Source organism: Lichenostomus cassidix, chromosome 5 (genome assembly GCF_008360975.1).
Source record: "Lichenostomus cassidix isolate B80296 chromosome 5, HeHo_3.0, whole genome shotgun sequence".
Classification (NCBI taxonomy): domain Eukaryota; kingdom Metazoa; phylum Chordata; class Aves; order Passeriformes; family Meliphagidae; genus Lichenostomus; species Lichenostomus cassidix.
Window position 1 is genome coordinate 36,348,014 of NC_139486.1, and position 22,112 is coordinate 36,370,125.

General features: G+C 39.5%; 1 protein-coding gene across 1 annotated transcript; it reads left to right on the forward strand.

The window, feature by feature from the left end:
• Nucleotides 1-248: 248 nt before the first annotated feature.
• On the forward strand, nucleotides 249-16,825 carry LOC146436364 (cytosolic phospholipase A2 epsilon-like). The gene is made up of 18 exons (XM_085063795.1): nucleotides 249-407; nucleotides 1,215-1,346; nucleotides 4,286-4,326; nucleotides 4,738-4,780; nucleotides 5,095-5,158; nucleotides 5,704-5,870; nucleotides 6,035-6,127; nucleotides 6,491-6,528; nucleotides 7,668-7,803; nucleotides 9,224-9,360; nucleotides 10,107-10,329; nucleotides 10,960-11,074; nucleotides 11,991-12,128; nucleotides 12,604-12,711; nucleotides 13,186-13,377; nucleotides 13,897-14,063; nucleotides 14,904-15,084; nucleotides 16,204-16,825. The coding sequence occupies exons 1-18, from the start codon at nucleotides 249-251 to the stop codon at nucleotides 16,440-16,442; spliced, it is 2,373 nt and encodes a 790-aa protein (XP_084919921.1). The 3' UTR covers nucleotides 16,443-16,825.
• Nucleotides 16,826-22,112: the final 5,287 nt, after the last annotated feature.

The window sequence follows — 22,112 nt, forward strand, 5'->3', positions numbered from 1 at the left end:
AAGAGCTGGAGTATTCAGTTCAGTACTGTTGAAAATAAATATTTAGACTTCTGTTATCAAATAGAATTACTGGTTTAAAATTGGCTTTCGTTTGAAACTGATATAAATGTATATAGAAAAGTTCAATAACTGTAAAACCAGAATATTTTCCTTTGGGTCTAATGAAATATTTATGACTCCTCAGAGGTTAAGCTTTCCTCTCCCTGACTGGGCAAAAGAAATAACAACAAAGTACTGTTGTACTAACTATGCATCTTGCTGTTAAAACAGGGAGCCAAACTGATTGCTATGTCAAGCTGTGGCTGCCAACGGCTTCACATCGGGAAGCTCAGACAGGAACAGTCCGCAACTGCAGAAACCCTGTCTGGAATGAAACTTTCCACTTTGTGGTACAGAGTGCAGTAAAGGTGGGATCTGTGGCTGGGACAGTGAGCAGGTGCTTTATTAATGGGGCATCTTCACCTTCTGAGTGCAGAGTCTTTGTGAGAGCCTTGAGCTTCACACTGAGCTTGAACTCAGTTAATCTGACTGAAAAAAGGAGTTTAGGCTCAGAAAGTTGTGGAATATCTGGAATAATGCTGAATGCTTCTTCCTGTCCTAGAACAATTGTAAAAACTGTTAAAATGTCTGTAGAGCTGGCAGAAATAGGTGAGCAGTCAGAGTGCATGTGATACAAAGTCTAGATGCTGGGTCAACTTCTCACGGTTTAATAATGCTGCATCTTCTCATGCTTCCATGGGTATTCTGAGCCCTGAGGAACTGCCAGGGGAATTGATGCAATTCAGATCCTGTTAGGAGTTTGGTAGTGTGCTTTAACTTCCATTTGAAAAGGGCTAAGAATTTTCCCTTTCTTGTTACTTCCTCATGAAATGTCAAAATTTGTCAAGATAGTAATTTTGAATCCACAAGGGACCTGATGAACAGTATGTGTAACCTCTGCTCTGTCTGGTGCATGTTGCCATTATGCATGTCATTTCTGTTGCCTCTTCCTTTGAGCTCTCTTTGATTGTCAAATCTGACAATTTACCTCTTCCAGAGTTAGTGCCTGACATTGCAGTCTGAGCCACAGGGGCTGTGAGCTGAGCTCCAGGAGTCACAGGAGTCTGTCCACATGAACAATGCAAGGGATGAATGCTGGCTCTTGCTGGATCTTCCTTTTGGGCTCATTGGTCCCAAAATATGTAATTTACATCCTTCTCTGCCTCTCTCCTCAGAACATCCTGGAGCTGGCAGTCTGTGATAAGGACACTTTTACACCAGATGACCATCTCATGACTATTCGCTTTGATGTAGCTAAAATTAAACCTGGAGAAAAAGTTCACCTGAATTTTAAGTTGAATCCAGAGGTGAGTGGATAGAGAAAATAATGCTCTTGATTAGAAATCTGTCTCAAGTTGCTGCCTCTATTAAATATTAAATTGGTTCTCACACACAAAGACTTTGTTAAAAAGGATGTTATTAAAAAATTAAATGCTTGGGTTTTAGGAGGGTCAAAACCACCCCCCTGTTGTGATTGGAATTAGATGCAAAACAGTTTTCATATTCAGAATTTTTCTATTTTTTTAGATTTCAGAAATAGATTTTGAAAATAGAAAAAAACTAGAAGAAGAAACAAAAATTAAAAAGCTGATGATAGGGGTGTCACTGCTGTTGTCGGAGACAGACAGAGCAGGAGTGGAAAGAAAGCTGTCCCCTTTCCAGGCAGCTTCCCTGACCCTTTGGCAAGTAGCTCACTAAGGGGTATATCCTCTCACCTTCACGAGGGGTTTTGTACTGCTCTTTCAGATAATGGGCTTGGTAATGAAGCATTCCATTCTCATGATAATATCTTAGGGTTTTTGCCTCCTGGATAAAGAGCTGTAAGAAAAAAAAAAATCGCAGGAAGTCTACTTATGCTCTGTTTTTACAATTAAAAATTTCTTTTAGAGAGGATGAGCCAGCACAGAATGGACAGGCCTTGATGATTGACAATCTCATCAGTATTTTTTTTCTTTTAATTTGATGTATGAACTAAGAGTTTTATTCCCTGCATGTGTCTCAAAGAATACTGTATTTGGTTGCATGAAAGAGGAGATAAAGAGTATCTTACCAAACATTGAGTGGATGAAGTTGCTGAGAGGGCAGGTGGAGAAACCACACTCGTCTTCAAAGAGAGCAGAATATGTATTCAGATTCCTTTTTGCAAAATGTTAACACCTTCTCTGTTTGGAGGGTGTAGTAACAGAACTTCAGGGCTTTTTCACACTTCTGCCAAGAGCTTCAGTTTCCAGTTCCTAGGAACTGGTGTGCTCTATTTATTTCTAAACCACTGTGTCAGACAGGCTCCTTGGAAAACACTGTTTCCTCTTTTTTATATTACTATTGCTTTGGAGGGCATTTATCAATTATTCTTTTAGAAGGTCAGTCTTTACTAAGGACTGCTTACCAAACCTGTTCCAGCTGGCTATAGCCTTCCTCAGAAAAAGCCTCAAGTGACTGAGATAATTTGAGGTGCAATTCCTGCCCTGAGTTTGCTGTGAGGCATGTGCAGAGCTGTCAGCCCATTAGCAAGGGGGAAGTGGTGGAGGTCAGACCAAGTGAGCTGTGTCTCAGGAACGTCCTGGGCAAGCTGCCCTTCTTGGTTTTGTGACAAATCAGGCACCCATGAGACACCAGAGATTATGGTCTCTCCATGGAATTTTAGAAGACTTGGGGTTATTTTATTTTTTTGGAAGTGACTTAGTAAGGGAACAGGCTGGGCAACCTTAATAATAGGCTGTAGTGCCACCTCTGCACTTAATGATTTCTTTCATCTACCAAGGTATCTCAGGAGGGCTGAGGAGGTCAGGTGGGGAATTTCAGAGCAGCAGGGTTGCTTTGCTGTGCCTCTTGCTCACTGTGGCCTAACAAGTCTTTCCATTGCTATGCTCTGGGTTTTTCGCCCACAAAAATGATTGGGACTTAATAGAAATACAATTTGTGTGCGTGTGTGTAAACAGCATAAGAAGGATGGGAACACAATTAGGCAGATGCTATGAGCCAGGTTCTTCTGAACCTTGTTTCTGCTGTTCTTTGGACAAAGTTGGAACATACCATCAGTTAGTTTGGATAGAACAGTCTGCTCACACACAGATATTTGTGTAAGGTGACTTGCATCTGTGTAAGGTGACTGCTTTCTAAAATCTGTGCCTCAGCCTTCTACTACAAACCTGCAACCATTGTAATTCTCATGACATAGAGACTTTGGGATAAATTAGCAAGCAGAGCTACCTGCTGCTGGATTACATGCCACAGATTCAGCTCTCAGAGAAGCCATAGGAGATATCTCATTCACTGATGTGAACTATTGAATACAAAATTTACTCTTCCCTTCTACTGTAAAGATGATTTTACCATGGCAGCTGAACTGTCAGATTTGGCATGTTTTTCACAGTCATTTCACAAAGTTAAGTAGATGTGCAGCCAGATAGAAGTGATATTTGTCAGTAAATGTTAGTTATTCCAAATATGAATGAAAAAGTGATACCATCACTTGTCAGAAGGAGATTTATATTGTCCAGTAACTAGTGTTTTCCTCCCTGTGGGTGATCTCTGCTATACTTTTTTTTAGTGTGGTATTTCCTGGATTGGCTGTATCCTATAGAGTAGAAAGTGGCTGGAAAAAAGTAATACAGTTGTTCAGTCTATTTTATATTGTCAGTGTGTTACTCTGTTGCTATTCTCATACTTTTCCCATCTCTTCACATCTTGATTTGTCTCTCCTGAGCTCTTCCCCTGATTCCCCTTCACAGCTCTAGCCTTCTCCCTTCTTCCCTTCACTGTGGCAGCTTTTATTTTCCAAGTTGGTCCCTTCTACCACCCTTTTAAAATGTTTAATCACTATACTCTGCAAATTCTTTTGTTTTAACCCAGGCATACTCCCTATTTATTAGGCATATCCCTATTTACCATACTGAGCTCATTTATTCTTAAATATCTTCTCCTACATCATTCACCTGCTATTCCTCCCTTCCTCAGCATTGACTGACCCGTGTCTTATCCTACTAATAATGAATAATGGGACTCTTCCTATTCCATGATGCTTAATCTTCTCTTTCTCTGAGGTGGACAGCTGGTTTGTAAACAGTAGAGGAGTGGAGAGATGAAATCAAAGAGTGGCCACAGAAAACTGTAACCATTCATATAATGATGTAGAGGGTGTGGCAATAGCAAAACCTTGCAAGAGAGAGTTATTTAAAAATTGTCAGAGCTGTATGAAAGGGAAACATTTTTTCATTCATAAATTAAAAATAAATCTTATTTTCAGAATCAGGAAGAACTAGAAGTGGAGTTTCTACTGGAAAACATGTAAGTAAAGCCTGAATGTTATGGAGTTTGTCATCATAAAGCTGCATTTTGGAGAGAGTGGGAACGCAGCATAAGGGAAATGGCTCCATGTACCTGTGTTCAGACAATCCACCTTGATACCTTCCCCATTGTTGCTTTTTTCTCCTAGATTTGAGTGACAGTCTTACTATTTATAGCTGAGAATGGGTGTTTATTTTGTGATTCAGCCTAAGGAGAGATGATGCTCATCAGGAGAGATAAGAAAGAAGGAGCATCCTTGGGTAAATATGGCACTGTGATCTAGCAGAGGCTGAAAGGCAGAAGTGTGGATGGTACTTGTCAGCTAGAAAAACTGAGCTCAGAGATCTATTTGCTTTTGGAAGTTTATTGCTTATATACTTTAAAATAAACCTTTTTGGTTTTGCTTTTCAGGCCAGGTGTATCTGAGAAGATCATTACTAATGGCGTACTAGTGGTAATTTTTTTTTAATGCCAATCTTCTGGTAGGGCAGAACTGAAGGATGTGTTTAGAAGATAGGGAGGAAAATTTCTTGTGTCAGCTGTTGTGGACTGAATGGTATTTAAATGTAATGACAGATCCCCAGTTATTCTGGCTGCCTTGACCACAGTAATTCTTGCAAGATTTATACAAGATAATCTGCTTCTACAATTTCTTCATGTCCACAGACCACTATAGCCAAGCCTAATTTTTCTATAGGATGCCTAGATCCTCATGGAGAATCCTGAACTCTTTCTGTGAGTAGTGATTTTATTGCTTCTCTCTTCCAGTCTCGTGAAGTTTCCTGTTTGGAAGTACATGTGAATGAAACAAAAACGAAGCGTTCTTACAAAAGTGAGGTTGCTCATTTAAATTGTCACTGCTTTTCATGCTATGGGAAATGCAGCTGAATCTAGATAAATATTTGGTCTGTTTTAGTGTTTTTTGGGGGGTTGAAGGGTTTGCTGAATTACCCACTTGCTGTGAGGTATTCAAACCAATTCACACGTTTTCACACAAAGGATTATGTACAAAGGTGTCTGTTAAAAATTCCCCTCAAGGTCAGTGAAATACAACAGATGCCTTTGCATTTCTCAATGGATGAAGGGCGGAGCCCCGAGGAGTCAGGGGTTTCAGCCCAATCCTGCCGTCAGCTTTTGGGATCTGTTCTCCAAGTAATGCAAACTTGACAGCTGCTCAGTTCTGAGCCCCTGCAGTCCAGGGGAGCTCCAAGGGGCAGGGGTTGCACGTGGTCCCGGTGGAGGAAAAGCATTGTACCCAAATTAGCCTTAGTTAAGCCTGCTGCACTAAGATTGAAATGTCACTTGGGACACTTTTATTTGTTAATTTCAGGGCTAGGTGCAGTTAACATCTCTCTGCGGTTTGCTTCTTGTTCTCAGGGAGAGATTTCACGTTCACAATGAAAGGATCCTACGAAGAAACCCAGGATATTTCCATAGGTCCTCATTCCAGAGCAGGAAGCAGTGAAACCACCAGGTTCCACTACATCAAGCACAGTGAACCCAGACTGCTCATGACTCTGCCTAAGGAGTGTTTTTTCTGTTGTGTATGTTTTGCTTATGGATGGTGATAACACCTAAAGTATCTTTCGGGAGAAGAACCATGAGTTAATCTTTCTCTGGTATTTTTGCATCTTCTCTGGTATTTTTATGTCTATGGTTTACAAATAATGTTCTCCTTATAACATTTTTTTCCCCCTCCTTAAATCAGCATGGCTCAGGTAGGAGGGAAATGGATGTAAGTAATCCCCTGGCTGTGCCTCTCCATTCTCTGGACTTGGAAAAGAAAGTGACAGTGATGAGAGTGAGTATCCTTTGACAGTATTTGGAATTCTTTCAGCAAGGTAAACTGCATATATGTGACAGCTGTTAATGTATTAATTTTGTTATTAAAATTAATTAGTGAGTTATTTGTCTGCTTAGCTCTGCATACACTTAGAAATATAACTATGATTTTGGGAAAAAATAGGGTATTCAGAATTCCTGGCTGCTTTAAAAGTATTTTAAAAGCAGGATGTTAGTGAGGACTGTGTGCCAAAGGCCTGAGAAGAGACCAAAAATTTATCATTAGACTATATATGTGAATAATTGCTAATATTGTAAAAGTTGCTTGTGCAAAATTTCAGTTCTATTTAAAATTTATTGTGCTTTCATTCTTGATTTTCAGGGCGAATCGTATGAGGTGTCTGTGAATGAGGAAAATAGGTAAATATTTTATTGCTTTTGAATGATTACTTAGGCCATCTCCTCTCCTTTAATAGGATCATCTCTAGATGAAAGGACACTACATCTTAAAGTAGCTAATTTCAAAACAGGGAATAAAGATGACCAAAATACGTGAAATGGTTAATAAAATCCTTTAAAGTTTTTAAAGCTTTTAAACTGGTAAGAATATAGAATAGAATAGGTGGTAGCTAGTTATGTGATATACAGTCGCAATGTTTTTCCTAATGTTGATGCTCTGTAATTTTGATACTTAGAAATCCCTCTGTCTTGTAACCTTTACCTATAATGTGTACCACATTTCTAACATGTTTCTAACACCACTGTGCATTTACAAGCCCTCTACAGGTCATTTTGAATGAAACACATGCACAGTAATTAATTTATTGACGGCCTTGCAGAGATCTTCTGAAGGGCGACATTACCCCCTGTTGATGAATTAGCTTCATTGCAAGCCTTAGTTGCAGGTGAATGATAAGTCAGAGATTTTTACTGGATAATATTCAGAGAAGAGACAGCGAGCTTTTGTTTTTGTTTGTTTTTTTCCCCCTAAAAAAAGCTCTGAAATGGGGATCCTGTGAAAATATGTTATAGGATGAATCATGTGCATGATATTTATAATAATGTACAGATATGAAGGGATAAATTTATGAGACATTTTCTGACTCAAATAGTTAGAGCCCAAGTTCTATGTAGAGATAAACCTAACGTGGTATTAGGATCCTTTTAACTAAAGCATGTAAAATTTAAATAACTACTTAGGTCCCCTTTGTGATTCAGGAAACATGCATAGCAAGAGAATATGAAGAAGAGGTGTCCAAATGTCTGAGTTCAATGTGAAACAGCTTGAATTCAGTTTGTTTCCTTGTTTTGAATAACAGATACTTTTATTTATTTAACTTCCTCACAGTTGTGTGAAGTTGTTCAGGGCATAATTCTGGTCTAAAATTTGCGCAGGAAGGCACAAATATAGGGTCTGTGGTAGCCATGTATCTTTCATTTGCATAGGGGTACCTTCATGTATGTGGAAGTATCATTTCTTCAAACTGGTTTATTGTTTTGCTGAGTATCTCCAGCAGAAATGGCCACAGGTATTGCCTTGTACTGTTCTTATGTTCTAGCTGCAAGAATTTAGATTTGCGGTTGGGGTTTGATCTGTGCGCAGAGGAGCAGGATTTCATCTGTAAAAGGAAGAAAGTAGTTGCTGCTGCTCTGAAAAATGTTCTTCATCTAGATGAAGACCTGCAGGAGGATGAGGTATGTGGGACAGCATCTTGGGAACTTGAAGTAATATGACCCACTTTGCGACAAGAAAATGCGACGCACTTACATGACTATCCATGTAGCTCTTCCACATATTCTACACTAAATTGTACAGGCCAGATTGTCACTTGCACCTAAGACCATATCCAAGTTTTTGGCACAGAGGATGAAAGCAGAACTGTCAGGAGGCCAGTTAAAGCTCCTTTATTCCCTGCCAACCTTCATCCTCACCCAGGGGCACCCAAAGACTGTATTTGTTGGCATGAAGGAATGTACAACCAAACTTCTAGGCAACAGGTGAAATTTGATTGCTTAGATTGAGACCATTTCTCCTCTTGGCACCTCTCTGCTGCCACAAGGCTCACAGGGGAAGGCTGCAACTCTCCCACAGCACACTGGTACAGTAGCATCTGTCTGGTGTGTTTTGTCACATGTTACCTCTTTCTTTCTCCTCTCCTGGAGGTCCCTGAACTCAGAGGTAGCTGCTCTGTTACTGGAGGACAGGAATCTGCTATGGGGCTGTGGTGCTTGGAGCAAGAGCCTAGAACAATGTGCCTGTGTGGTTTTCCTCCACTGCTCTGTTCAGCTCCCAGCACACCCAGCCCTTTAGGATGTGTGCAGGACAGCATTTGTCAACCAAGTTAAAGTGCTCATGAACTTAAATAACGAGTAGGATATTTTATTATTAAATGAGAATAAAAGGGTTTTGAGCCATATTAATTAAAAAAACCCAAAACAACAAAACCCAAACAACAAACCAAACCCAAAAGTAGATGGCAAAATACAGTGAAGACAAGATTAAAGGTCATGTGTTCCTAAAACTGAATATTTGTTGTATCAGTTTTTAAAAGTTACCTATACAGAAAAGGGAGGATGGTTAACAGGATTGCTGTATCCCTGAAGAAAGTAAAACCAAATTACATATAGCACCGGTATCAGGCAAGGTATAGTTATCTGGATTAGAAAGAAGGTGTTAAAATAAATCTATAAAGCTTGGTACTATCTGCCCGGAGAATAGCAAATGTTGTATATACACTTAAAAGAAAGAAAATCTATGCAGGCAGATTTTGCGCAGCTCTTCTGATTTTAATTATACTGAGGGCTTTAAAATGTGTTTTGAGGGAAAGAGGTGAGGAAAAATCAAACACATTGCAAAAATCTGAAAATGTATTTTCCCATACAAGCACCATACTTACAGCTCCTGGCTTTCCAAAGCATCATGGATCGAAAAATGCTTTCAGCATACACTAAATTCCATCAAAGTTTACACAACTCAAACACACACCTAGGCCCTGCCCTGAAGAGGGTGAATTAATCAAAACCTACCTGAATCAGGTGTTGCTGTTATGTTTTTCTGCATGGCCATCACTCCTGTATTTCATGTGGTGATTGGTGACCTTTGTGTGTTGAGCAGGTGCCAGTGGTGGCAGTGGTGACGGCAGCAGGGGGAGTGCGGTCCATGACAGCTATGTTTGGCAGCCTTCTGGCTCTCCAGGAGTTGGGTGTTTTGGACTGTGTGTCATACATCAGTGGTTTGTCTGCCACAACATGGTAAGGAGAGCTGGGCTTGTGCTTGCCATCTGTGTTAGCAAAGTGATAACCTGGTGAAGCATTTTGCCTTGCTGATGAATTTACTCAGCTTGATGCTGGCACTTTGCTTCCTTTTGGCACTTGTTTTATGGGACCACTCAATGCTGTCCTCCTACAGGAAACAAATCTAATGGGAATTACAGTATTTCTATAATTGCACTGAAGTATTTACAGAAACAAAAAGAAAAGAGCACAAGCCAGGATAGTTTGCCTGTAACATGGTTATCTAATTGCATATAACACTTCAGAAATCCTCTTGTTAAAGTTGTTTGGCTCACCTGTTCCACATCTCTGAAAAGAAAACTTTAAAAGAAAAGCCTTGAGAAACATGGAATGCCACACACCACTCAGTGGTGACTGCCTTGCACAACCAGGAGGGGTTGAAGGATTTAAAACATTTTGCCTCTGGAGGGCTGCTCTGTATGAGACAGAACTGGAACAAGAAGGGTGGGAATGAGAGGGGGTGACTGGTATCTTTTTGATTGATTCTGAAAACCAAACAAGCCAGGAAGGTTTTTAATATATTTGTGCAGAAAAAAAAAATATTATTTTGTCTAAATTCTGCCTCAGCCTTGAAATGCTTTCCTAAGGTCAAAGTTGGAGGGCAAGAGCCTCATGTAGCCTGAAAGAAAACACTCATCTATGTTACAGGCCAAATGAATTGCCATGTGCCCTGTGATGAACCACACTACCTTTCTTTTATCCAGGACCATGTCAAAGTTATATGAAGATGCAAATTGGTCACAAAAGGATCTCAGAGGGCCAATTGGTGAGATCAGGAAACATGTGACCATGAGCAAACTGTGCTGTTTCTCTTTGGATCATATGAAATTCTATGAAGATGAGCTTTGTGAGAGAAAGCAAGAGGGGCACAAGGTGTCCTTTACAGATTTATGGGGACTCTTCATTGATTGTATGCTTCATGATCAGGTATTTTATATTCTCCCTCTCTCTTTTATTCCGAAGGATTTCTAACGTTGTGGATTCACTTAAAGGCTCTCAAAACATCTGAGGGACTTATTCTTTGGCTTTTTAGAACAAAAGTAAGAAAGTAACCCTAAAATGTAAGCATCTAGTGGGGATGTCTGAGCATGTAAAAATTCAAGATGTTAAGGAAACTGATTTTCCATCTTTAGTTTTGGGTCAGGTAGCACACAGAGGAGAGATGGCTCTGACAGAGCTAAATTCAGGCATAGCAGTATATACCCATAAAACTGTTTTGAAAGAAATGGGTCTAGGCTGACTTTTCTTTGCAGCACCTCCCAGACAGCTAAATATCTTTCTTTCCTTAAAGCAAGTCATAGCCTAGTGACTGTACAGACAAGTTTCTTGCATTTTTGCCCTGTTCCCCATGCCAAAACTCCCATAAGCACAATGCCTTGGTGAAGGCTCATGGTAGATAACACATGAGCACACTTGTGTGTCCAAACAACTGAAGTACACAGAACAAAACCTGCTGAGGTTTAGCAGATACTTCATGGATAGTTCATGCTTAGAAACTGTATTAAATCCATGCATTATGTTAATCTTTTTACAATGATTTCTGCTCTTTGTGAACAGGAAAGTACTCACAAACTCTCGGATCAGCAACTAGCAGTAAACCAGGGGCAGAATCCACTCCCTATATACCTGTCCCTCAATGTCAAGGATGACTTTAGCACTTTGGATTTTAAAGGTATAGATTATCATACACCCTCATATGACTCTGAAGGGTTTCCTTTTAAGGCTGGTTGAATGCCAAAACTTTTCCTGTAAGTCCAAGCCAATAAATTTTTTAAACAATTTCTTTTCCCCCCCTTCTTCATGTCTGGTTTCTGTCTTGGATGAAAAGCATGCATCCTAATAGCGTGGAAGTGAGATACCTGTGCTGTAGACACTGCTTTGGGAGGGATGGAGATGCCTTTTGCTGGCAGCCTTGAGAGCCACTACTGCTGCTCTTTTTCTTTCTCATCCCCACCTACCTCTCCCAGCCCTTTTCAGCTGCTGGGTCTTCTGCCCAGGCAGCAGGAGTCAAAGAGAGTGGCAAGAGTGGGGAGGAAGGCAAGGAAGGGAGGAGAAAGGAAAAACTGGAGAGGGGTGAGAGCAAGAGTCAGCTCCCAGGAGCCAGAGAGGGATCTGAGGAGGGGCAGTGCTCTGTGCCCTGATCAGTGATCCTCATCACTGTTCCCACTGTGTTTTGTGGCACAAACGGAAAGGGGTTTGGTTGGAGTTTTTTATCCTCAAGGCAGTGAGTATGAGAGTCTTAAAAATGAATGGTAGCTGGTGTCATTGCTGACTCAGAGGAACTTAAACTGCCACATCATGTGCAGGGCCTGAGCAGTCAGTGGACTTTCAGGTCTTGCTTCTTAGTGCAGAAATGGACTTGAATCCCAAGCTGAATGGATTTTGGTGGAGGAGATGAATTTATCTTTTGCATTCATTTATGTTGAGGAGCACCTCTTTGTTTCAAAACATGGTGGTTTGAACTGTCTGTCACCACCATGGTGAAGCTATAGCTATAGGCCTTGTTCTTCCAGCTTCTGATTCTCTGAGCTGATTTTTACATGTGCTCAGGTGGCTGCAATAAATCCAGTTTGATGCCTTATTTGCAGAGTGGGTGGAGTTCACACCTTATGAGGTGGGTCTCCTGAAATATGGAGCCTTTGTTCGCTCAGAGGATTTTGGAAGTGAGTTCTTCATGGGTCACCGGATGAAGAAGATCCCAGAATCCCACATCTGCTTCTTGCAAGGTAATTTACTGTCTCAGGAAACATCACATTAATAGTTGGCTACACAGAGGTGGTCTGCAAATTGCAATAGTAGTACACCAGAGAATATGATGAAATCATATGATGAATCTGATGAAATTTCAATCTCAAATGAACCAGCCAAAAGTGGCAAAAGAGGAAACGAATTCTTGAGACAAATGTGATTAATTTGCTGAATGTCTTAGGTTAGACCTAAACAGAGCACACACACACACAAACCAATCATCTGAAGTATTTAAATTCACAGCCTGACTTTTATAGACAGCCAAGTTTCGAAACTGGCCTGGTAGTAAGCCAGACATTGTGTGGAATGGCATGGAATTTGATATTTATATGAAAATCCATAATATTTCATAACTGAACCACAGACTGAATCCAAGTATGTTGCTATAGCTGTGCTCTAAAAATTCAAACTAATATTAAGTATGACAGCTTTTTTTTTCCTTAAACTTTCAAGGCACATGGAGCAATATATTTTCCCACAGTTTTATGGATGCTGTCTACCTCTCAGGTCATTCAGAACACTTCTGGCACAGATGGACTCGAGACACTGAGCATGACATTGGTTAGTTCTTTAGATTACTTTTCTCCTGCATCTGTGTTGTCTTCACACCTCTTTGAAATGTGAAACCTGACATTTGGTAAAGGGTTTGTTTTTGTGTTCTATTTCTGGCTTAGGGGACACCAAGCCCTTGGGAATGAAGGAAAAGCAGGAGACAAACAATTGTGCTGTAAAACAGTAAAAAACATTGCGCTGCTCATCGTGCTGCTCACTGTGCAACATCCCTGGGGAGTTCTGTTAGTCATTAGAGTTACCAGAGGCCTTTGGAGAGGGGGAGGCCAGACAGGGAACAAGCAGGTGGTGGTGTGACACTGAAACCCACTGCCCAGGACACTCTGCATGTCCATGCATTCACTCAGTCACAGATGGGGCTGGGGACCATGGCGGGTTTCGGCTGCCCAGCCCCTCTTGCTTAGTTGTTACTATCAGAGAAACACTCTGAGCAAATGCAGAATATACTTCTTATTCTTCCCACAGAGGACCATGCTGCTCTGCCCAAGAAGCCTCATGAACAGACAACCTGCTTGGCCATTCCCAAAGGTCACCTTTCCAAAACTCTCCGAGAAATGATGACTGGACGGCCAGTGGTTTCAACTTACCATAATTTCCTCAAGGGCTTGCAGCTACATGACAAGTATTTGGAGAATGAAAGCTTTTGCATGTGGAAAGGTAATTGTAAATTGTTTTAGATATATCTTTGAAAGAGATTTGAGTGCTGATACTTGCTGAGGACAAATATTTGATAAGCTTTGTCATAAAGGCAAATTTTGATTAATATTATTTGATTAACATGTTTGTGGAATTGGTTTTGCCAAGCCCCTAATGATTTACTCCTGGTCTTGTTTCTTTCTTGGAGAAAGAGCAGCAGGCTTGCTTAAATTATTTTCTTCCTATAAAAGAGTGACTTGAAGCTTCCATGGAAGTTAAATAGCCACGAATTTACACCAGTTGAAAAAGCAGAGTAATGTATCGCTTTGGATGAAGCTGAGTCTCAGAACTGTTCCTCTTACTGATCTCAGAGCTGAGCTATGGATGCTAAAATTGTCAAAGACAAATAGTTAACTGTGTGCTTTGTATTAAAGACTGATATACATCAACTGTCTTTTCTTTCTTCTCTTGTTATGCTAATTTGGAAAAGAAATGGACTTGATCCTGCAGTAATGAATAATGTAAGTTTTTGCCTTTCAGACACAGTGCTGGATTCTTCTCCCAACCAGCTGAATGAAATGAGTGACTACCTCAAACTGATAGATACAGCTTTCTTCATCAACACCAGCTGCCCACCCATTCTGAGGCCAGAGAGAAAAGTGGATGTCATTATCCATTTAAATTACAGTGGAGGATCACAGACTCTGGTGATGTTTTGAAGCAGTGATTCTTTATCTGTATGACTTCAGCAGCTGAATTACCATCACAGCTTTCTGTCTCTCCTTCCTTTTCCCTCCAGAAAATGGTCTGGTTTTTATTAAGTTAAATGATCATATCAATGGTGCTATTCAACACTGTGACTATATTGTCACTGCTTTTATCAGGGCTGTTTTCAGTGTCTTTCTGGGACATGCATATGAACACAGACATATAGAAGATGTCCTATTCTATATTTCTGTCATCCTGCTACCAAGTTCCTCAAAAGTTAGTTAAACAACTTTTACAATGTAATTAGTTAATACACAATTTTTAAATTTTGGAATGAAAAATTTTTCATTTTTGTTTGACTCTTCGTGTTGGCATGAGTTTTAGGTTTATTTTTCTGCATTTGAAGAAACAATGAGGCGCTTATATGATTGAAATTAATGTAATTTATTTGTAAGAGGACACAAAGGCACAGACTGTTAGATGCAGTGAATGCAAACATTTAAGAACCTGTGATCTAAGAAGCCACACGTAATCCAAGTTTTCTTATCCAAATCCTCTACTGTGCTCATTAAATCACAAAAATGATCTGAATGTCATATAAAATTCAGTAAACGGTAACTTTGCTTTAAAATATAAAGTGTTAGCAAATCAACCAAATTTATATTACCCAGGATATATTAAAATTAAGATAGTATGTTTGTTCCAGTGCATAGTCAGCATTATTTATAAACATATGAATCAATCTCAAATTTTCTAGTGCAGCAAAATATCAGTTATGGGGCTTGGTGGCCTTATTTCAACCTCTCTTTGTACTGCAACTCTCCTCTCTGTTGAGCCAGCCACTGGACCTGTTCTCAGAGTACTGTTTGGAGCATGGGATCCCATTCCCCAGCACAGAGCTGAGCCAGGAGGACCAGGAACACCTGAAGGAGTGCTATGTGTTTGAGGACAGCTTAGAGGCACCAATCTTGGCCTATTTTCCACTGGTGTGTGATACCTTCAAAAAATACAAGGCACCAAGTAAGTTGACAGCATTAATCATTTTTTGAGATTGTTATATACAGTTTGTCCATTGAATTTGTTCCTCTTCCAAAACATGACACAAGCAAGCTTCTGAGTTGGCTAAGTTGTTATATTCCCAGTCCTGTTGTGATGCACATAGTATTGGCCATCTAATCAGGGATTGGAATGATGAGGTTCAAAAATAAAAGCATGAATGGCTGTACCTTGAGGGAAACCCCCTCTGGAACTTGAAACAGGTCATGTACCTTTGATAATAAAGGAAATGAGACAGCTATTGAATTATATCCACTGGTAGCACTGTCACTAACAGTCTCTAAAGAGCTATATAATGTTTATTTACTTTACTTTAACAAAGCTAGAATTCTCCTATTACTTTTTTTACATAGAAAATAGAAAGTACTGACAACATATAATGAAGTAAAGGCTTTGCCAGGGTAACAAGCTGCTTTGATACCTACAATTCTTGAAATTTGCCAGACTGTTTTCTTTAGCTTGGCAACAGAAGAAATCTGGTTTTTTCACCAGAAGAAAGGCTACTTGGCAAATTCAGTTTCAGTTTACAAATACTCTTGAATGCATCAACTCCAATTTTCTTGTTGCTAATTTTGTATGATCCAGGAAACCTTCCTCAAAAAATGAACAAAAATCCATGTACGAATTTATTGAAAAAGACCTCCTGTAGCTCATTATCTTATGCATTCTGCTGCATGTGCTTAAAATCTCAGCCACCTGAGAGAGGATTCTCAATCCATGAGCTCTCTGGTGTAATTTCCTACCAGCTGGTAGATAAAGAGCTGTCATCTCAGAACTCAATTGAAAAGTTAAACATACAAAATTCTAAATCTTACAAAATGAAATATTCTGATGCAAAACTTTAATTTAGAGAGGAAAGCATTTTGCATGGAAAAGTTGTTCTGCCAGTCAATTCTGGCCTGTAGTCAAGCAGCGAACTAGTGGATTTTATTAGTGCAGCTGACATAGTTACTACACAGTAATTAAATCTTGATCCATTTTCAGGAGATAATTAATCTTCTTGTATGTGTTACTGTGTATTTTGCATTGCCTTGTTGCAGTCTGCTACCTCAACACCATTGCTGTGCTTTGTTTTTATTTCAGATGTGGAGCGCAGTCCGGCAGAGATGGAGCAGGGAAGGGTGGATGTGTCCAACTGTGCTTCTCCCTATGGCACTGGACTGCTCACCTACACTGAAGAGAACTTCAACAAGCTTCTTAACCTGTGCAGTTACAACATCCTGAACAATAAACATTTAATTCTTCAGGCTTTGCGAACGGCAGTGGAACGAAAGAAACTACTTAAAAACTATTCAGCACCAAATTCATGTAAACACCCTTGAAGTACATATTGAAAAATCTCATCAGAAGGAGATGCACAAATGTCTTGGTACTGGACTAATAAATATTCAGCTGCTGCAAGCTCACAGATGTTTTTGATGGCAACAGAATTTGTGAAACCATCTCCTTCGACTTCTGCAACAGTGAGATGGTCAGTGTGCAACTGCTGCTACAATTTTATTCCCACTGCCATCCAAAGAACAGACAGTGTTTATGAGATTCTCATACTTGTCTTAGAAAAATGGTTGCTTAAGAAAGTTTGTTTGGTCATTCTCAGGTCTTATTTTCTATTGTATGCAACAATATACATGCAGAGTAATAGCTACTGTTCAGATCCTAAGTACCCATACATAATCTCATTAAAAAGAAGAATTTTATAGTTGAAGTCATTGAAATAAGGGGATTTTATTAAGTTTTATGGACTCAGCTCAGCTAGTGAGTTGTTCTGGGAAAAAGTTATTCTTGCTTCTGATACCAAAAATCAAATATTGAGGGAAAAACGAGCTTTGCTAATAATCTTTGAGGAAGGATGAAAGAAAAGCTGCCACTTCAACTGGGAAAGATGGAAGGAAATGCTGCTTTCAAGAGTGCAGATGACTGGAATGATAATGCAGGAGATAACATTACATGTTGTTACCTCTAAGACAGTCCTTTTCTGTGCATCAGTTCATTTAACAGGAGATAACACCAGCAGGTATCTCTCAAGATTTGCTGCAATATGAATCAAAACACTAGTCTCCCTTCATAAGAAGGAACTGTTGGCTTTAACCTTTGCATCTCCCTTTCATGGATCTAAAGTGGTCAAGTCCAACAAATTTTCTTTTTCCCAGTTACTGATAGATCTTTTGTTTCACCAGCCCTCTTAAGCAGAAAGTCAGTTTTCCACCTTCTTTCCCTGCTCTTGGTTAGGATAATTTGATGTTATGTGTCACCAGTATGACTGCAATAGTTTTCTGTGAGTAAAGAAGAAAATGAAGATGACATTCTGACAGCTCAGTTATGCTCATAAGTTTATTTTTAAACAATAATGAAATGGGAATTTAAAAATGTGATTATTTTGCAAGGTATCCCTTAAGTATTTTAAAGATTTTCTAGATTCATTACTAGAGCTCCAGGAAGATGGAATATAAGGAGCTCAATACGTGCCTGGTGTATTCCACCCACTGCTCTTTGGTGGTTGCAACACCTGGCTCTGGGCCTTCAGGTTTAGTCACCCAAGGTGTGGTGATGATGTTTGTTTTTGGCAGCTGATCTGGAAAATTAGGATGGCTTAGAATGAGCTGAGGAAAGGGAGTCCATTTGCAGGAGTCTGGGCCTATTTAGTGAGCTACTGAAAAATCTTAGGTTGTCTAAATGGTCTCACTTTCTTTTCTAAATGGTTTGTGTTGGGATCTGTCTCCGAGGATCTAACACTGCATGAGACTAATGTTTTAGCTGGGAGAGCCATGCTTAATGATCTTGCCTTGATGGCTTGTACAATTTCTCCAAAATGGACCCATTTTTTTCCCTTTCCCCCCTTGTTTGGGGAAGGTAAGGCTCCTTTTTCCATTCTATTAAAGCCTATTCATGCTGTTCACATTGCAGCAATACCTCAAAATCTTGCCTGTGATGTGATGGTGAAAGGCAGCATAAAAGGACACGGGAAGAGATGTTTTCTCGAGTGGCTTGCCAGCTAATCATCAAAAATAACAATGGACACACACTCAGTATTACTGTTGGTAATTTTTAAGGATGGAGCTGAGGCTCAGTGACATATCAGCTGGATTTTTCCAAGTGATTCAGCATTGATGTAATCGTTCCATTTAAGATCCAGGTAGGTCAGCAACAGTATTGTTTAGTTTGGGTTTTTTTTGTTGGTTTTTTTTTTCCCTTTTGTTTGTGGGTTGTTTTTTTTTTTAACACCTGTCTGGGACCTGTCACACAAGCTCTGCTAAACATAATGCCATGATCCTGGAAACAATTAGCTGTGAATTTTTGTAGTCACCATTAGGGCTCCAAACATCTCTCAGGCTGACTGCAGATGAAGTTACCCCCTTAATTAGCTGGTAACATGAGATGACTTCCTGATATTCTGAGAATTGGTTCAGATTGAAATTGGCTCTAGATTTCCCAGTAAAGGTCCTGGGCTATGTGTTTTGCTTAATTACTGGGTAATTAGCTGACACAGGCTGGTGCTGGTATTCCTCACACCTGTGGTCTGACGGGGATTGAAATCCCCATCAGTGAAATAGCTGCTTGAACAGTGCCTGAAGTGTTGAATGAACCTGGAAAGGTCAGACAACCTCCGAGGGCTCCTGCAGAGGTGAAGAGAGGTGGTGTTGGATGCTCACATGTACAGAGTACAGGGAGAGGCAGAGATAAAGGTTGTGAGCTACTCCTTTTTTGAGATGAGGATTGCATTTGAAATGCTGTTGCAACAAATCTGAAGGCAGGTTGCATATGTTAACAGATGGGCCAACACTTTAGTGATGATTTTTGAAAGGTAAAGCAGCCCAATTACTTCATGAGAGTGTGTAGGAGAAGCGAGATTTTATCTCTCCAAAATATATCAAGGGCATGTGGAATTGTTTTAATGCAGTTTCTCAATAGTCTTTTGAAAACAGAAGTCCTCCTTCATATATGTCATAATCAGAAGAGCATCTTAAGCAAAAATAAAATCCCCCACCCTTCAGCTAGTGTGATCTCTCTCTCTCCAGTGATTGATTTTGTACCCTTCATTCTCAAGAATTCAATTTCAGATTCAGATTGAAGTTCTCTCCCACTTATAAATGGATGATAAATCTTTTTTCAGCCTTTTTTCCTCTAACCTGTGCCTCTGCCATCTTCCATGAGTACTTTCTCGGGAAGTCCCTTTTTGTATCTAATGTGATTTTTTTTTTTTAAATCTTCAAAAATATCAAGAATATTGTAGAGTTTTGAAGCACAGGTGTTTTAAAGGTGTGGTATGTAGAAACCACATATGAAAATAAAATGCCAACATATTAATGTGAACATTAAAAAAAAATATATATATATATAGGGGTGGTGGTGTTCTTGTTTGGGTGTTTTTGTTTGGTTTTTTTTTTATGTCAAAGAGTTGCTTAAAATCAATGGCAGTCCAAAAATTACCAGGCCAAAGTTCAGTTTTTCAGAGTCTGAAATCTGACACCATGGGGAAGTAAAGTGATAATTTCTATCCATGGTAAATCTTGTCTGTGGAGATTATTGAGCTTAGGTCCTTAGTGTAACTGGAATTTGACTCTGACTGCTTGCTCTTGTTTGACTGGCAGGATGAGGTCTTTGTAGATTTTGTAGCTTGTGGAAACATTATTAAAAAACAAGGAAAACTGAAAGGCAATACACAGGGAAAATCCCCAACTACACATGTGACACCACGCTTGTTAATTTGCTTAATTTGTTAATTCTGAGTAATTATGTACTAATGTGACATCTGACTATCATTTTTTAACACTTCTAGCATGTGTTTTGAATATTTACCCTTCTTGTTAAGTTCAGGGTGTGTAAATGATGACGACTCTCACTGTCATCCCAAGGGTGGTACAAGGATACTGCTCTCTTGCAATAAAATGAAGTCCCCCATTAGTCATACATTTCTGTAGTCCTGGATTATCAGAAGGTGACAAAGTGGAATATAAGCTAATTGTGGGGTACTAAGCAGCTGTTATTCCTACCTGCAGTTTGATATACAATTATCTGAAAGTCATGTTGGGGAAACTAGTGCTTGCAGCAGGCCAGTTTAGATGACTTTTGACTGCCTCAGATCAGAATGACATATTTTATCCGCCGTGTCTTAATTAATAGACAGATGCAAATTCATGTGCATGTGAATGTGCACTGCAAAGTGCATGAAAAGCAGAGAAAAATTGCATCTTCCTTTTTACTCTCCTTGCTATTGCTCAGAGCTTTTAAGAGGCTGTTGAGTGTTCCCTCATCAGTTATACAGTCTCTCTAATCTTTAAAAAGCAAAGAAAGAGTTTAAGTAGTATGTATATGAAGATCACTGGCAATTTAAAATTATTACTGTAGAAATGTGATTGCTTAAAAGAGCCAATATATGGCTCTTTAGACTCTGGGTAACTTCAGACATGAATATTTTTAATTAATGCTTTATGGTTCTCTGAAGTTTTTCTTGAATTGTGGAAGAACTAATGAATAATGCAAAAAGCCCAACATGATATGTGACCTTGGAAGCAATAATAATTTCAAAATTATAATCCTAGGGACACATTTCTACCTCTAAAAATCGTGTGTGACCATCTGCAAGTTCATGATCTTTTATTTTAAGCAGATGATGTAGTAGACACCAGTGAATAAGCCATCAGTTTTCTCAGTGCTGATGAGGAATTACTGCTCCAGGTGTTATGAGCATTCAGTGCTTAGTTCTATCATGTATTCACTGCATGAATGAGAAGCTGTTGAGATTGTTATTCTTGACTGGCACAAAGATGCCAAATCTTTAAAAGACACTGTATTCCAAAGCCTTCTTGCATGACTTGGACAGGTAGTGGTTAAGGGAGACAACATCAGCTACAAAACTTGATGGTGGTCATAAGCAGGAGAGGGAGAATTATTTAGAAGCATGTTTTGGGTATGGCAGTGATGAAATTATTTTGAGATGAGGAAAATATAGTCTGAACATCAGGAAACTATTCAGTGTGTCAGATGCACTGACTCTGGAATAATTTTATTAATTGTGAAGTGGTGTCTCATTTATGGATCTTAAAAACAGCTTGGAGAAGAGAATGTAATGTCAGGGCTCTGAAATAGCTGGGATGGTACAAACGTGTATAGGTATATATATGTTTTTGGACGAATTGGGGAAGTTGAGCTGGATAGACTATCCTCTTTCCTTTGATAGAGGATGTTTTGCAGATGTTTTTAATGAAAACAGATTCCTACTTTAATTTTCAGTACTGGAATATTTCTTTCAGAAGCTGGAAAGACTAGCTTTGCGAGAGTACAAGTAAGCAATTCTCAACTGCGTCTGCTCCACCTGAATTTGTGCTTACGTATTCAACACAGATATAAAGTAATAAAGACAGAAATTACAGGAGATATTTTGTCTTTGGGGTAGAGATTCACATGTTCATTGAAAGTATCTTTTGGTTGTTCCTCCAAGGAACATTTCAGATTTTGCAGATTCACATTTATGAGCCATTTTGCTTTGATTCTGAGAAGGCAGTGTAAAGTGTGCCCATAGATGAAGCAGCTCACCATTAAATACTTAAGATGGAAACCACCAGAGAGTACCACTGCATCTTTTGTATAAGATCTTCTGGAGAGGCATCATATGTGTATCACAGACATCAACATAGAAGGGAAGCGACTTGTATGTAAAAAGAGGATTTTACTGAAGCAGATTTCCTTGGACAATACCTCCTCTCTTCCTCTGTGCAGAATTATTTTGACAGCAGCCCCCATGGCACAGGGGAGAGCACTTAGGTGACACCCACTGCAGTTTACAAGGTTACTTCCTTTGCCTGCATCAAGCGAATTAAACACCAATATAAATCAGATTGATTTAAAATAATAACTTCAATTTCATGATGCAAGAGTGAGTACTTGCTGCTTCCTCTCATCAGTCAGAGAGGCCAGAAAGAGTCTGGCAGAGCCAGAATCTGATCTTGCATGCTCCAAAATCTACCAGCCTGCACATGTGTGCTAGTTGAGGG

Excerpts from the sequence above, each read along its gene's own strand:
- LOC146436364 (XM_085063795.1), top strand. The coding sequence starts at position 249 with ATGCATCTTGCTGTTAAAACAGGGAGCCAAACTGATTGCTATGTCAAG. Across the intron at positions 408-1,214 it reads TGGTACAGAGTGCAGTAAAG|AACATCCTGGAGCTGGCAGT; the intron begins GTGGGATCTGTG and ends CTCTCTCCTCAG. Across the intron at positions 5,159-5,703 it reads AACGAAGCGTTCTTACAAAA|GGAGAGATTTCACGTTCACA; the intron begins GTGAGGTTGCTC and ends TCTTGTTCTCAG.